Below are 14,976 nucleotides of genomic sequence, written 5' to 3'. Positions count from 1 at the left end.
CAAGAGTTTCCACCTGCTTCAGAATATGAATAATTTTCCAGCCCAAAATTTCCTTAATATTTCTTTGCTTTTAACAAAATCAGGTTCCCACCAAAAAAAATACTGTTAAGTCTACAGAACATACAATCTTACCAACATTTTTACCTACCTGTGGGAAATATATGAGAAGGCCAAATAATAAAATATTTCCTTTTTTCGCTTCCTTGGCAAACTCTCTAATCTGCATTACCTTTTCCATTTTCTGACCGAATGGTACTGATTCATAATCAAGAAAATGCACCTGAGAAATAATATAAAAGGTAACAATTAGAATACCATTCACTTTTCCTTGATTAACATGATATTAAAAAAGCTCAAAACACATACAGAGAGAACAAGATGGCAGAGGAAAAGGTGGACGTGGAGTACATCTCTCTCTACAGATACATCAGGAATATGCCTTCAGACTCAGAACTGCATCAGCAGAACATCAGCTGAGAGCAGACAGGAGGACAAAGCAGTGGAAAAGAATATATAGAGCCACGCAAAACTCGGTAGGATGAAGAACTAGGGGGAAAAACAGGAGTGTTAGTAGGACTGGACCTGCCCTCACCAGGTGGGGGCACTGAGGCAGGGGTCCAATCCCCACATTGGGGCAACTGGCTGAGTCAGAGGAGAAACATTTAAGGCTGGGAGTGAAGAAGCTGATCCATGGCAGCCTAAATGGAATGGGCAGCAGACAGTCCTTGCTGCAGCCATACATGCCCTGGACAGGGACACAGGTCCCCTGGAAGGCGCAGCAGCTGGGAGCTGAAGTTCAGGGATTGTGCAGCAATCCCAGGGAGAGGGCTGCTGTTGACTTTGGAGAGATGGATCGAGGGGATGTGAGGGAGGAGACTGTGGTGGGAAATGCCTATGGAGGAAAGCTGGGCAGTCATGGAAGCAAGGCGATACTGTTGAGTCATGCAAAGCAGGTGGAGCCATCACCATAGCCTCTCTCTCCCCACACGCCAGCATCGGCAGCTGAACAATAGGCTGGCGCATCAAACACCTGATGCATTGAACTACAAGGTAGGACCCCACCCAGGGTGCTTCTTTAAGTGACTGATGTGCTGATCTACAGACTAGGACCCCCCCAGGGGGGCCCCCTCTATGTGCCTGACATGCCAAACAACAAAGAAGGAGCCCAGGCAAGGGGGCCCTCTAAGTGCCTGAACGGGCAGAGCTACAGAGAAAGACTGGCCAAAGAGGCCTTCTGATTGCTGGCTACAAGAGGCTCGAAAAAAGACTCTGATAGGGAGTCTCCTGCGATGGAGGCAGCCTATGTCCCTCCACACTTTGTGCCGCCATGGTCCCTGCAAGCCAAGCAGCTGCGACACCTTCATGCTCAACTCTCAGTGGGGCAAAGGTGCCCCAGGCAAAAAAGAAAATCTTGCGTTTATGCACACAGGTCGCTTCAGTTGTGCCCAACTCTTTATGAACCTGTAGACTGTGGCCTGCCAGGCTTCTCTGTCAGGGGGGTTCTTCAGGAGAGAATACTGGAGTGTACTGGCCAATACTTGAGAGCTTGCCATACCTTTCTAGAGCACTATATTTCCTGCTGCCCTGGCCGCCAACTCCCCTGAGTACCTGGTGCTGCCAGAACCCCTGCGACCCAAGCAGCTGCACCCTCTCCGCACCTGGCCCTCACTGGGGCAAACCCAAGCCCTCCAGGGCAGCCTCAGGAGCAAACCCCAGTGGACCCACATGCAGAGGTAAAAATAAAACCACAATTGAAACTCAGGGGCAGTGTGGCTAAGGAAGAATAACCAAAACCTTCCGACCAGCTATATGAGCTGCAGATTAAATCAACACAATCAACTAGGCAGATTCTGTATATGTGGAATATATAAAAGGACATTGACAGCTCTCGCAAAAGAAAACGCACTAGTCCTGATAGCTGAGGACATTGGAGGCAAGAACACACGGTAGTAGGAACAGATGAGAATCTGAGATGGCCCCACATCAGGTCCAGAGATCAGTACCAGCTGGAGGGCATCCTAGGGAGGTGAGGTGGACTGTGACTCCCAGCGAGCGAAAGGACTCTGACAGCAGAAACTCAAGAAAAACATTTATTATTCTTATGTTTTGATTTGTCCTGTAGATTCTTTCAGATTTTTCTTTTCTTTTTCTTTCCTTCCTCCCAGCCATCTGTTGTAGTTGTCGATTTTATTGGCACTATGAAATCTAATTAAGTTTTTGAGCTTTTTTTTTTTTTTCCCCTCAGTCACATTTTTTTATTGTTGTTATAAATCTCTGCCTCTACATTTGGCTTTTGCAATTCTGTGGAGTTTTCCTTGTTTGTTTTTTTTTCATTTTTCTTTTTTAAATTTTAATTCTTAATTTTTTTAACCTATCATTTTTTCTACATTTATTCCTTTGTTTGCTTTTCTTACTGTTCCTTTCCCCTTGCAGTTAACCTTTAGTGTGTATAAATCTTTACCTACCTCTATTTAACTTTGCATATCTAGTCTTTCCCTCTTTTCTTTCTCTCCTTTCCTCTCAACATATTTGTTAGTTTTATTTTCATTGCTTTATTTCCCAATTGGTAACTTGCTTTAGTTTTGTTTTCCAGTTTGTGCTTTAGTTAGTTGTGTTCTTAACTGGTAGATACAATTTTTGGTATCCTTTGTTTGCCAGGTTAATCTACTATACTTTATTTTTGTTGGACTGTTTTGATTTTGCTTATGGGTGTATATGTAAATGTGTATATTCAGTTACTTTTCATTGTTGTTATAAATCTCTGCCACTACATTGGGCTTCTGCAGTTCTGTGGAGTTTTCTTTTTTCCTTTCTTTTTCCTTCCTGTGAAAAGACAACCCTCAGAATGGAAGAAATTAATGGCAAATAAAACAACTGACAAAGGATTAATTTCCAAAGTATACAAGCAGCTCATACAACTCAATACCAGAAAAACAACCCAATCAAAAAGTGGGAAAAAGACCTAAAAAGACATTTCTACAAAGAAGACATACAGACGGCTGACAAACACATGGAAAGTTGCCCAACACTGCTCATTATTAGAGAAATGCACATCAAAACCACAAAGAGATATCACCTCACACTGGTCAGAATGGCCATCATCAACAAGTCTACAAACAATAAATGCTGGAGAGGGTGTGGAGAAAAGGAACACTCTTGCACTGTTGGTGGGAATGTAAATTGATACAGCCACTATGGAAGGTGGCATGGAGATTCCTTAAAAACCTAGGAATAAAACCACCATATGACCCAGCAATCCCACTCCCAGGCATACACCCTGAGGAAACCAAAACTGAAAAATACACATGTATCCCATTGTTCATTGCAGCACTGTTTACAATAGCTAGATGTCCATCGACAGATGAATGGATAAAGAAGTTGTGGTACATATACACAATGGAATATTACTCAGCCATAAAAAGGAACACCTTTGAGTCAGTTCTAATGAGGTGGATGAACCTAGAACCTATTATACAGAGTGAAGTAAGTCAGAAAGAGAAAGATAAATATCATTATAAAGCATATATACAGAATCTAGAAAAATGGTCCTGAAGAATTTACTTATAGGGCTGCAATGGAGAAATAGACATGGAGAGTAGACTTATGGACATGGGGAGAGGGGAGGAGAGGGTGAGATGTATGGAGAGAGTAACATGGAAACTTACATTACCATATGTAAAATAGATAGCCAATGGGAATTTGCTATATGGCTCAGTAAACTCAAACAGGGGTTCTGTATCAACCTAGAGGGGTGGGATGGGGAGGGAGATAGGAGCAAAGTTCAAAAGGGAGGGAATATATACCTATGGATGATTCATGTTGAGGTTTGACAGAAAACAACAAAATTCTGTAAAGCAATTATCCTTCAATTAAAAAAAATTTAAAATAAATTTATTTAAATAAATTTTTTAAAATACAATTAAAATATTGCAATTATTTTTATCAATTTATATTAACTTCTAGTTAATTGTTTCCAGTGATAAATACTTAATAAAATGAATCATTCTTTATAAACACAGAAGTAGTAAACACTCACTAACAAATGTAAAATGCTATTTCCATTTGTGCCAGAGTCAATGCATAAAGACTATATGGTTACATCAAGTCATTCAACTTTCTTCATAATTTGTAATTTGAAACTAGACAAGACAGAAATAAATGAATCCATAAGAAATTACCAGTATTATTAAAATTCAAGGGACTACTTATCCAAGTACATAAAGATTTTAGAAGAATCCCTTTCAAAGTAATAATTGGAATTTAACAAATAATCATCTACTTCTTAAAGTAAATCCAGACGAATTTTATATAGAATTCTTTTAGCTGTGTTAGTGTTTTTTCTTGAAATTGTTTAAGTAGCTATTTTTTAAGCATTATTTTTCATTTAAACTTAAGGTCTCAGGTGATCTGTGCTCTTTTCATCAAAGTATTGAGGCGATACAGTACTATCTTTCATGGGACATAAAAACCAAAATCACAATAGCTTCAAACTAAGCTATTTAAAATACAAATGCACATATACAATGAGCATAAAGAAATATATGTATTCCTTTGCAACATCAAATTTTTAAAACTCAAGATTTGTTCAATTATGTGTTTATTAACTAGAAGCATTTTAAAATAGACTCCATCTTGCATACTAGTACTAATCCCTTAAACCAATCATATACTAATCCCTTCCTCTCTGTTCACTCATATGGAAAAGTGCTCTTTGAAAAATCAAACAACAAAACACCTTATTATGTTTTTTCTATAAAACAAAGGAGTGAGTTTTTCACCTATTACATTTTGCTCTTCCAGGGAAAATTACTTTTATTCCATTTTAAAATTATGAGATAATGTGCAATGTATATTAATTTAATAGTCAAAATCTTTCATGGAACTTTTCATTACCTATTTATTATTGTTCTTTAGTCACTAAGGCATGACTCTCTGGCGACCCTGTGGACTGCAGCCTGCCAGGCTTGCCTGTCCATGGAGTTTCCCAGGCAAGAATACTGGAGTGGGTTGCCATTTCCTTCTCCAGAGGGTTTCCTGACTCAGGAATCAAACCAGCATCTCCTGCATTGACAAGCATCACTCTTTACCACTAAGCCAACAGAGAAGCATAATGTATAGTCAGCTGAAAATGTTTAGCTGCTTCCTCTTGAAATCTAAGGTTACAATAAAGACTGTTTCCTTAAAAATGTTCGATTCATTAAGAAACTAAAAGAACAGACAAAGAATAAAAGCAAAATAAAATAAAATTTTAAATGTTTGGTACATATACACAATGGAATATTACTCCGCTATAAAAAGGAACAAAATTGAGTTAGTTGTAGTGAGGTAGATGATCCCAGAGTCTGTCATACAGAGTGAAGTAAGTCAGGAAGAGAAAAATAAATATTGTATAATGCATATATATATGTATTTATGGAATTTAGAAAACTGATAAGATGAACCTATCTGCATGGCACGAACAGAGACGCAGATGTAGAGAAGAGACTTGTGGACACAGTGGGGTAAGGAGAGGGTGGGGTGAACTGAGACAGCAGCACTGACGTAGATACAGTACCATGCGTAACGCAGAGAGCTAGCAGGAAGCTGCTGTATGATGCAGGGATCCCAGCCTGGCACACTGTGACAACCTAGAGGTGTGGGATGGGGAGGTAGGAGGGAGGCTCAAGAGGGAGGGGACATATGTACATCTATAGCTGATTCACGTTGTTGTAGAGCAGAAACCCACACAACATTGTAAAGCAATTATCCTCCAATTAAAAATAAAATTTTGAAAAATGTTTGGAAGAAGAAAAGCACAGAGGAAACGTTTCGAGTTTTTCTATCTGCTGAACAACTGAAGAAAAGACCGTGCAAACCTGAAATCCTGGGCTCACCTTCCCCTAAGCTCTGCTTCCTTTAAAACTTACGCAAGTAAAGCTTCAGGTGCTTTCCCAGGCAACATCGCTTATGGGAACTCCTGACTAATGACCCACATACAGGCTGGAAGATTGTGAATGAACTAACACCACTAGATTCTGCTTCCAAGTCATTTGCAGCCAGGCATCCCCTAGCTAGGACCTGTAAGCTAATGACTATCAGCAACTGCAAAAGACGTCAGTCCCTGTTTGTAGCTTTGTTGTTGTTGCCGTTGTTCAGCTGCCAAGTCATGTTCAATTCTTTGTGACCCCACGGACTGCAGCACACTAGGCCTCCCTGTCCGTCACCATCTCCTGGAGTTTTCCCAAGTTCACATCCATTAAATTGGTGATGTCATCCAACCATCTCATCTTCTGTCACCCCCTTCTCCTCCTGCCCTCAGTCCTTCCCAACATCAGAGTATTTTCACATCAGGCGGCTAAAGTATTGGAGCTTCAGCATCAGTCCTTCCAATGAAATGTTCAGGGCTGATTTCCTTTTAGACTGACTGGTTTGATCTCCTTGCTGTCCAAGGGACTCTCAAGAGCTTAAGTCTTCTAAAAGGATGGCTCCCATACCACCTCTGGAATCACCTTCCCTCACTCCGGAGAAGCCAAGGCAGAGGGAGAAGTGGGTAAAGGAAAGCTGCCCCGAAACTAACAAGAGATGATGAGCTCAGGAGCTAAAGCAGAGGCCACGCCCACCTCTGTCCTATCTTTTGCCCTGCCCTGCAGTGTCTCACAAAGCTGGTAAAACTAGAGCTATATAGTTTGACTAGAGCTATAAAAGACGCTTACTCCTTGGAAGGAAAGTTATGACCAACCTAGATAGTATATTCAAAAGCAGAGACATTACTTTGCCGACTAAGGTCCGTCTAGTCAAGGCTATGGTTTTCCTGTGGTCATGCATGGATGTGAGAACTGGACTGTGAAGAAGGCTGAGCGCCAAAGAATTGATGCTTTTGAACTGTGGTGTTGGAGAAGACTCTTGAGAGTCCCTTGGACTGCAAGGAGATCCAACCAGTCCATTCTGAAGGAGATCAGCCCTGGGATTTCTTTGGAAGGAATGATGCTAAAGCTGAAGCTCCAGTACTTTGGTCACCTCATGCAAAGAGTTGACTCACTGGAAAAGACTCTGATGCTGGGAGGGATTGGGGGCAGGAGGAGAAGGGGACGACTGAGGATGAGATGGCTGGATGGCATCACTGACTCGATGGACGTGAATCTGAGTGAACTCCGGGAGTTGGTGATGGACAGGGAGGCCCGGCGTGCTGCGATTCATGGGGTCGCAAAGAGTCGGACACGACTGAGCAACTGAAGTGAACTGATAAGGCTTCTAGTCTTATGAGTTTTATGTATCTAGCTGAGCTTAAAATTGCTGTGTGCTTGCTACAAAAAGCAGGCTAATTCCCTCAGATTGAGGCAGTTTTGGAAACTGCAGTCATGGTATGGATCTGAAGCCAGGAGGGTGAGAGTCTCTCCGGACCCCATAAGGCCAGATCACTATACAGCCCCCTACCAGCTGGACTAGCAAACAACACTGCTTTTGAAAGTTAAAAGCCTCACAGGACTATTTAACTTTTCAAGTGTGCAATTATCTGCACTAGTCAGATACCATGAAATGCCAGAGGCTACCAAGCCCAACACACTTCAGGTGAATGAAATGCCCTAGAATTTTGCAGTACACAACCTGGGCAACCCTACTGCCAGCCTAGACTGACAGCCACACAGACACACATTTCTTGTGTAATACAAGTATTCTGACAAATTTTGAATTCAGAAAAATCTCACACTAATGTAAGAAAACTGGGTGGGAGGGAGAGAGTTTGTGTAAAAATAGCACAAGGAGCAGAAAAGACAAGAGCATTATAATTGGTAATTATAGCCTGCATAGAAACATAAAATGCATAGAAATGAAAGAGTGGAAATGCTGGCAACACATTAATTAGAGAAGGAATGATGACTATGATACAGCTGGGACTGGACGTCTGCACCAGGAAACTGCCATTAGAGTTAGCCCAGGAGGAAATGCATTTTGTCAGGACCTGGGGAACCTCGATGGGAAGTTAGAGCTGGGAGCAAGTGCTCATTTTTAATTTTCCTAAGACAGTGTCCTAAAAGACAGTCTAAAATTAATTTATAAAATACCAGTTAATTATATTAATTATAAAAGTAAATGATAGGACTTCCCTGGTAGTCCAGTGGTTAAGACTCTGCCCACCAGTGCAAGGGACACAGGTTTGATCTCTGCTCCAGGAAGATTCCACATGCTGCAGAACAGCTCAGCCAGTGTGCTGTAACTACTGAGCCCGAGCTCCAGGGACCAAAAGCCTCAGCTGCTGAGCCCATGTGCCGCAACTACTGAAGCTCTCGTGCCCTAGAGCTTGTGCTCAGCAACAAGAGAGGCCACTGCAATGTGAAGCCCACACACTGCACATGGGGAGCAGCCCCACTCCCCTCAACGAGAGAAAGCTGGAGCAGCAACAAAGACCCAGCATGGCCAAAACTAAGTCAATAATAAATAATTTTTTTTTAAAAAAGGAAATTATAACTCCAACAATGAAAAAGATATAAAAACTAAAACTCTAGACAAGAATATATTATATTGTAACGAGAACATTCAATAAATAAAGTGTGCTGTCTTTTTTTTTTTTTTTTTTTTTGGAGGACAGAAAGTAGAGACCTTACATTTGGTTAACTTACAGCTAACTATGTATACTAAAAAGTAATGCTATTTAATTAAAGCTATATACAATTATATCTTATAGTTTCCCCACCTGCAGAGTGACTAAAGAATTATCTGTATCAATGCAGCAAAGCATAGGAGCAAAGTCAAGTAGCAAACAAAATGACTGGCCAACATCAATAGCCAAAAAAACAACCTTGTAGAAAGAATCCCAAATATAAAAATAATAAAAGATAAATGTAATACTTTTAACCATTTCTTTTTTATAAATATAAATTTATTTTAATTGGAGGTTAATTACTTTACAATATTGTATTGGTTTTGCCATACATCAACATGAATCCACCACAGGTATACACGTGTTCCCTATACTGAACCCCCCTCCCTCCTCTCTCCCCATACCATCCCTCTGGGTCATCTCAGTGCACCAGCCACAAGCATCCAGTGTCCTGCATTGAACCTGGACTGGCAATTCATTTCATATATGATATTATACATGTTTCAATGCCATTCTCCCAAATCATCCCACCCTCGCCCTCTCCCACAGAGTCCAAAAGACTGTTCTATACCTCTGTGTCTCTTTTGTTCTCTCGCATACAGGGTTATCATTACCATCTTTATAATTCCATATATATGCATTAGTATACTGTATTGGTGTTTTTCTTTCTGGCTTACTTCACTTTGTATAATAGGCTCCAGTTTCATCCACCTCATTAGAACTGATTCAAATGTATTCTTTTTAATGGCTGAGTAATACTCCATTGTGTATATGTGCCACAGCTTTCTTATCCATTCAACTGCTGATGGACATCTAGGTTTCTTCCATGTCCTGGCTATTTTAAACAGTGCTGAGATGAACATTGGGGTACATGTGTCTCTTTCAATTCTGGTTTCCTTGGTGTATATGCTCAGAAGTGGGATTGCTGGGTCATAAGGAAGTTCTATTTCCAGTCTCTTAAGCAATCTCCACACTGTTCTTCATAGTGGCTGTACTAGTTTGCATTCCCACCAACAGTGTAAGAGGGTGCCCTTTTTCCCACACCCTCTCCAGCATTTATTGCTTGTAGACTTTTGGATTGCAGCCATTCTGACTGGCGTGAAATGGTACCTCACTGTGGTTTTGATTTGCATTTCCCTGATAATGAGTGATGTTGAGCATCTTTTCATGTGTTTGTTAGCCATCTGTATGTCTTCTTTGGAGAAATGTCTATTTAGTTCTTTGGCCCATTTTCTGATTGGGTCATTTATTTTTCTGGAATTGAGCTGCAGGAGTTGCTTGTATATTTTTGAGATTAGTTGTTTGTCAGTTGCTTCATTTGCGATTATTTTCTCCCATTCTGAAGGCTGTCTTTTTACCTTGCTTATAGTTTTCTTTGTTGTGCAGAAGCTTTAAAGTTTAATTAGGTCCCATTTGTTTGTTTTCACTTTTATTTCCAGTATTCTGGGAGGTGGGTCATAGAGGATCCTGCTGTGATGTATGTCGGAGAGTGTTTTGCCTATGTTCTCCTCTAGGAGTTTTATAGTCTCTGGTCTTACATTTGATCTTTAATCCATTTTGAGTTTATTATTGTGTATGGTGTTAGAAAGTGATCTAGTTTCATTCTTTTACAAGTGGTTGACCAGTTTTCCCAGCACCACTTGTTAAAGAGACTGTCTTTAATCCATTGTATATTCTTGCCTCCTTTGTTGAAGATACGGTGTCCATAGGTGTGTGGATTTATCTCTGGGCTTTCTATTTTGTTCCATTGATCTATATTTCTGTCTTTGTGCCAGTACCATACTGTCTTGATGACTGGCTTTGTAGTAAAGCCTAAAGTCAGGCATGTTGATTCTTCCAGATTACTGTACCCAGCAAGGATCTCATTCAAATATGAAGGAGAAATCAAAAGCTTTACAGACAAGCAAAAGCTGAGGGAATTCAGCACCACCAAGCCAGCTCTCCAACAAATGCTAAAGGATATTCTCTAGACAGGAAACACAAAAAGGGTGTATAAACTCGAATACAAAACAACAAAGTAAATGGCAATGGGATCATACTTATCAATAATTACCTTAAACGTAAATGGGTTGAATGCCCCAACCAAAAGACAAAGACCAGCTGAATGGATACAAAAACAAGTCTGCTATATATGTTGTCTACAAGAGACCCACCTCAAAACAGGGGAAACAGACTGAAAGTGAAGAGCTGGAAAAAGATATTCCACACAAATAGAGACCAAAAGAAAGCAGGAGTAGCAATACTCATATCAGATAAAATAGACTTTAAAACAAAGGCTGTGAAAAGAGACAAAGAAGGACACTACATAATGATCAAAGGATCAATCTAAGAAGAAGATATAACAATTATAAATATATATGCACCCAACATAGGAGCACCACAATATGTAAGACAAATGCTAACAGGTATGAAAGGGGAAATTAACAGTAACACAATAATAGTGGGAGACTTTTAATACCCCACTCACACCTATGGACAGATCAACTAAACAGAAAATTAACAAAGAAACACAAACTTTAAATGATACAACAGACCAGTTAGACCTAATTGATATCTATAGGACATTTCACTCCAAAAAAATGAATTTCACCTTTTTCTCAAGCGCACACGGAACCTTCTCCAGGATAAATCACATCCTGGGCCATAAATCTAGCCTTGGTAAATTCAAAAAAATTGAAATCATTCCAAGTATCTTTTCTGACCACAATGCAGTAAGATTAGATCTCAATTACAGGAGAAAAACTATTAAAAATTCCAACATATGGAGGCTGAACAACACGCTGCTGAATTACTATTTCTTAAGTGAGAGATTTATCAGATTGGGTTTTTAAGAAAAATCTAACTCTAGGCTGGTTAAAATATAAATGTCTAATGAAAACTACCCTGAAAGTATGTATTTTACAGGTAAGATAGTTTTCATTAGATATTTATGTATGTACTGGTATGAAAAACTGATACACAAATGCTACCAAAAATGAAGGGTGTATCAATATAACATGATATCACAGGGTTTAAGATCAAAAAAACATTAATACAGATAAAGAAAAACAGCACATAGTAAAAAGCAAAACATAATAATCATAACTTTATTACTAAGAAAATAGAGTTTAACACACAAAGCAAACAAATGACTGAATAATGAGAAAACAATATCCAAATCCATAAACATGGAAGAATATCTGACTGCATGTCTCTCAGAAACTAACATATCAGACAAAAATATTTTCATTCAAAGGCTTCTGCAGAAGGTAGGTTGAGGGTATTTCCTTTTCCTTTCAAGGTTATTCTGTTCCACTTTTTGTGGCTGCTTTTATCTAAGAGAAGTTGCCCACGAGCTGACACTACTTCACATTAAATGGACCAAACGCCCTTATTTACTGATCGGATACAAGCTAATTTTTCTTACAGAAACAGGGGTTGTAGCAGAAAACATCTAGGTTGAAGTGAATGCTATGGTACATGTACAATGATTTTTAAAAGTCCTTATCAAGTCATGAGATTCTAAACTAGGAATGGAAGACTTTCAACCCCAGCCATTGGCCTGTAAGATTCAACACACCCTAGCTCCTTGAAAACAAAAAATGTTAACACTTAAATAAATCAGTAGGCCTAAGCTGTTCACCAGAGAGTCCATGAAATTAAGGGAAAAGTGCGTGAAAAGTGAGCTCTGGGCAAACTATCTATATACCAACAAACTGCCTATGGATCCCACTGTTAACCTAAAATAAAGATGGTGACCTGGCAAATCCCACAGACAGAGGAGCCTGGTGGACTACAGTCCGTGGGGTCACCGAAGAGTCAGACACAACTTAGTGACTAAACAGCAATGATGGGTTATTTCGCTTGGGCTCAGAAGAGAACTGTGAGTTAGGGTCTGTAACCATGGTGAGCCACGTGCAAGTTCCCACACAAGAAAAGGAGAAGGCTTTTACTGAGGGAAAAGGAAGCTGGAGGGCTTCCTCTTCTGGGAGAAGAGTTCATGGCTTTCCATTCACTGAGTTGGATCAGGAAAGGAGTGTTTCTTCTCCCTGTTGGCCTCTGCTATAATCTCAGGGCATAAGCGCTCCCTCTTTTCATCTCCTAACTCTTTCTAGTAGAGGCTTATGTTTATAGAGGCCATTCCCTTCGTGAATCTCAGCCTTGTCCTGACAAAGGGCCTTGCATAACTCAGTGAAGCGATAAGCCATTCGGTGCAGCACCACCCAAGATGGATGAGTCACAGTTAAGAGTTCTGACAAAACGTGGTCCGCTGGAGGAGGGAACGGCAGACCACTCAAGTATTCTTGCCACAAGAACCCCAGGAACAGTACAATGTGATAAGACAAAAAGACACGACACTGGAAGATGAGCCCCCCAAAGTCAGAAGGTGTTCACGATGCTAATGGGGAAGAGCAGAAGGTAATTGCAATTAGCTCCAGAAAGAAGCCACTGGACCAAAGTGGAAACAAAGTTCAGTTGTGTAGGTGTCTGGTGGTGATCCAGTGCTGTAAAGAACAGTATTGCATAGGAACCTGGTATGTTAGGTCCATGAATCAAGGTAAACTGCACATGGTCAAGCAGGAGATGGCAAGAATGAACATCCACATCTTAAGAATCAGTGAACTAAAATCGATGAGAATGGACACACTTAATTCAGATGACCATTATATCTACTACTGTGGGAAAGAATCCCTTAGAAGAGATGAAGTAATCCTCATAGTCAACAAGAATCCAAAATGCAATAGCTGGATACAATCTAAAAGAGAAAGAATGATCCCAGTTCGTTTCCAAGGCAACTCATTCAATATAATAGTAATCCAAGTCTATGCCCCAAACACTAATACAGAAGTTGAACGGTTCTATGAAGACCTCCAAGATCTGCTATAACTCATAACAAACAAAGATGTTCTTTCATGATAGGGGATTGGGGTACAAAAGTAGGAAGCCAAGAGATACCTGGAATAACAGGCATGTTTGGCCTTGGAATACAAAAATGAAGCAGGGCAAAGGCTGAAAGTTTTCTCAAGAGCACATGCTGGTCATAGCAAACACCTCTTTCAACAACACAAGAGAACTATACACATGGACATCACCAGATGATCAATACTGAAATCAGATTTGATTATATTCTTGGCAGTGGAAGATAGAGAAGTTCTATACAGTCAGCAAAAACAAGACCTGGCTTTGATTGTGGCTCAGATGATAAACTCCTTATTGCAAGATTCAGGCTTAAAATGAAGAAAGTAGAAAACCATAGGCCGTTCAGGTATGACCTAAATCAAATCCCTTATGATTATACAGTGGAGGTGACTAATAGATTCAAGGGATTAGATCTGGTAGACAGAGTGCCTGAAGAACTATGGACAGAGGTTTGGAACACTGTACAGGAGTCAGTGACCAAAACCATACCAAAGAAAAAGAAATGCAAGAAGTCAAAGTGGTTGTCTGAGGAGGCATTATACATATAAAAAAAGAGAAACAAAAAGCAAGGGGGAAAGGGGAAGACATACCCAACTGAATGCAGAGTTCCAGAGAATAGCAAGGAGAGATAAGGCGGCCTTCTTCAAAGAAAAGTACAAAGTAGAGGAAAACAATAGAATGGAAAAGCCTAGAGATCTCAAGAAAACTGTGACGCTATCAAGGCAACATTTCATGCAAGGGTGGAGATAATAGTGGACAGAAGTATCAAGGACCTAACAGAAGCAGAAGAGATTAAGAAAAGGTGGCAAGACTCACATAAGAATTATACAAAAAGGTCTTAATGACCCAGATAACCACACCTAAGCCAGACATCCTGGAGTATGAAGTCAAGTGAACCTTAGGAAGCATTACCACCAACAAAGCGAGAGGAGGTGATAGAATTTCAGCTGAGCTATTTCAAATCCTAAAAGATGATACTATTAAAATGCTGCAGTCAATATACCAACAAATTTGGAAAACTCGGTCATGGCCACAGGACTGGAAAAGGTCACTTTTCATTTCAATGCTAAAGAAGGGGCAATGCCAAAGACTGTTCAAACTACCATTGCTCTCACTTTGCATGCTAGCAAGGTCATGCTCAAAATCCTTCAAGTTAGGCTTCAACACTATATGAACAGAGAACTTTCAGATGTACAAGCTCAGTTAGAAAAGGGAGAGGAATCAGAAATCAAATTGCCAACATTCACTGGATCATAGAGAAAGCAAGGGAATTCCAGAAAAACATCTACTTCTGTTTCATTGACTATGTTAAAGTTGGTTGTGTGGATAACAACCAACTGTGGAAAAGTCTTCAAGAGATGGGAATACCAGATCACCTTACCTGCATCCTGAGAAACCTGTAAGCAGGTCAAGAAGCAAGAGTTAGAATTGGACATGGAACAATGGACTGGTTCACAACTGAGAAAACATACATCAAGACTGTATATTGTCACCCTGCT

At 40.1% G+C, this 14,976-nt stretch overlaps 1 protein-coding gene across 1 annotated transcript in view; it reads right to left on the bottom strand.

Annotated features, from left to right (window-relative positions):
- Positions 1–14,976, bottom strand: part of ISPD (isoprenoid synthase domain containing) — a 368,609-nt gene that overhangs the window by 133,428 nt on the left and 220,205 nt on the right. The window contains exon 9 of the mRNA XM_018047357.1: positions 149–280. Within this exon, the coding sequence (XP_017902846.1) occupies positions 149–280 (132 nt within the window). The remainder of the gene's footprint in view (positions 1–148; positions 281–14,976) is intronic.

This window comes from Capra hircus, chromosome 4 (genome assembly GCF_001704415.2).
Source record: "Capra hircus breed San Clemente chromosome 4, ASM170441v1, whole genome shotgun sequence".
Lineage (NCBI taxonomy): Eukaryota > Metazoa > Chordata > Mammalia > Artiodactyla > Bovidae > Capra > Capra hircus.
This window is presented reverse-complemented; position numbering and strand designations above follow the sequence as displayed.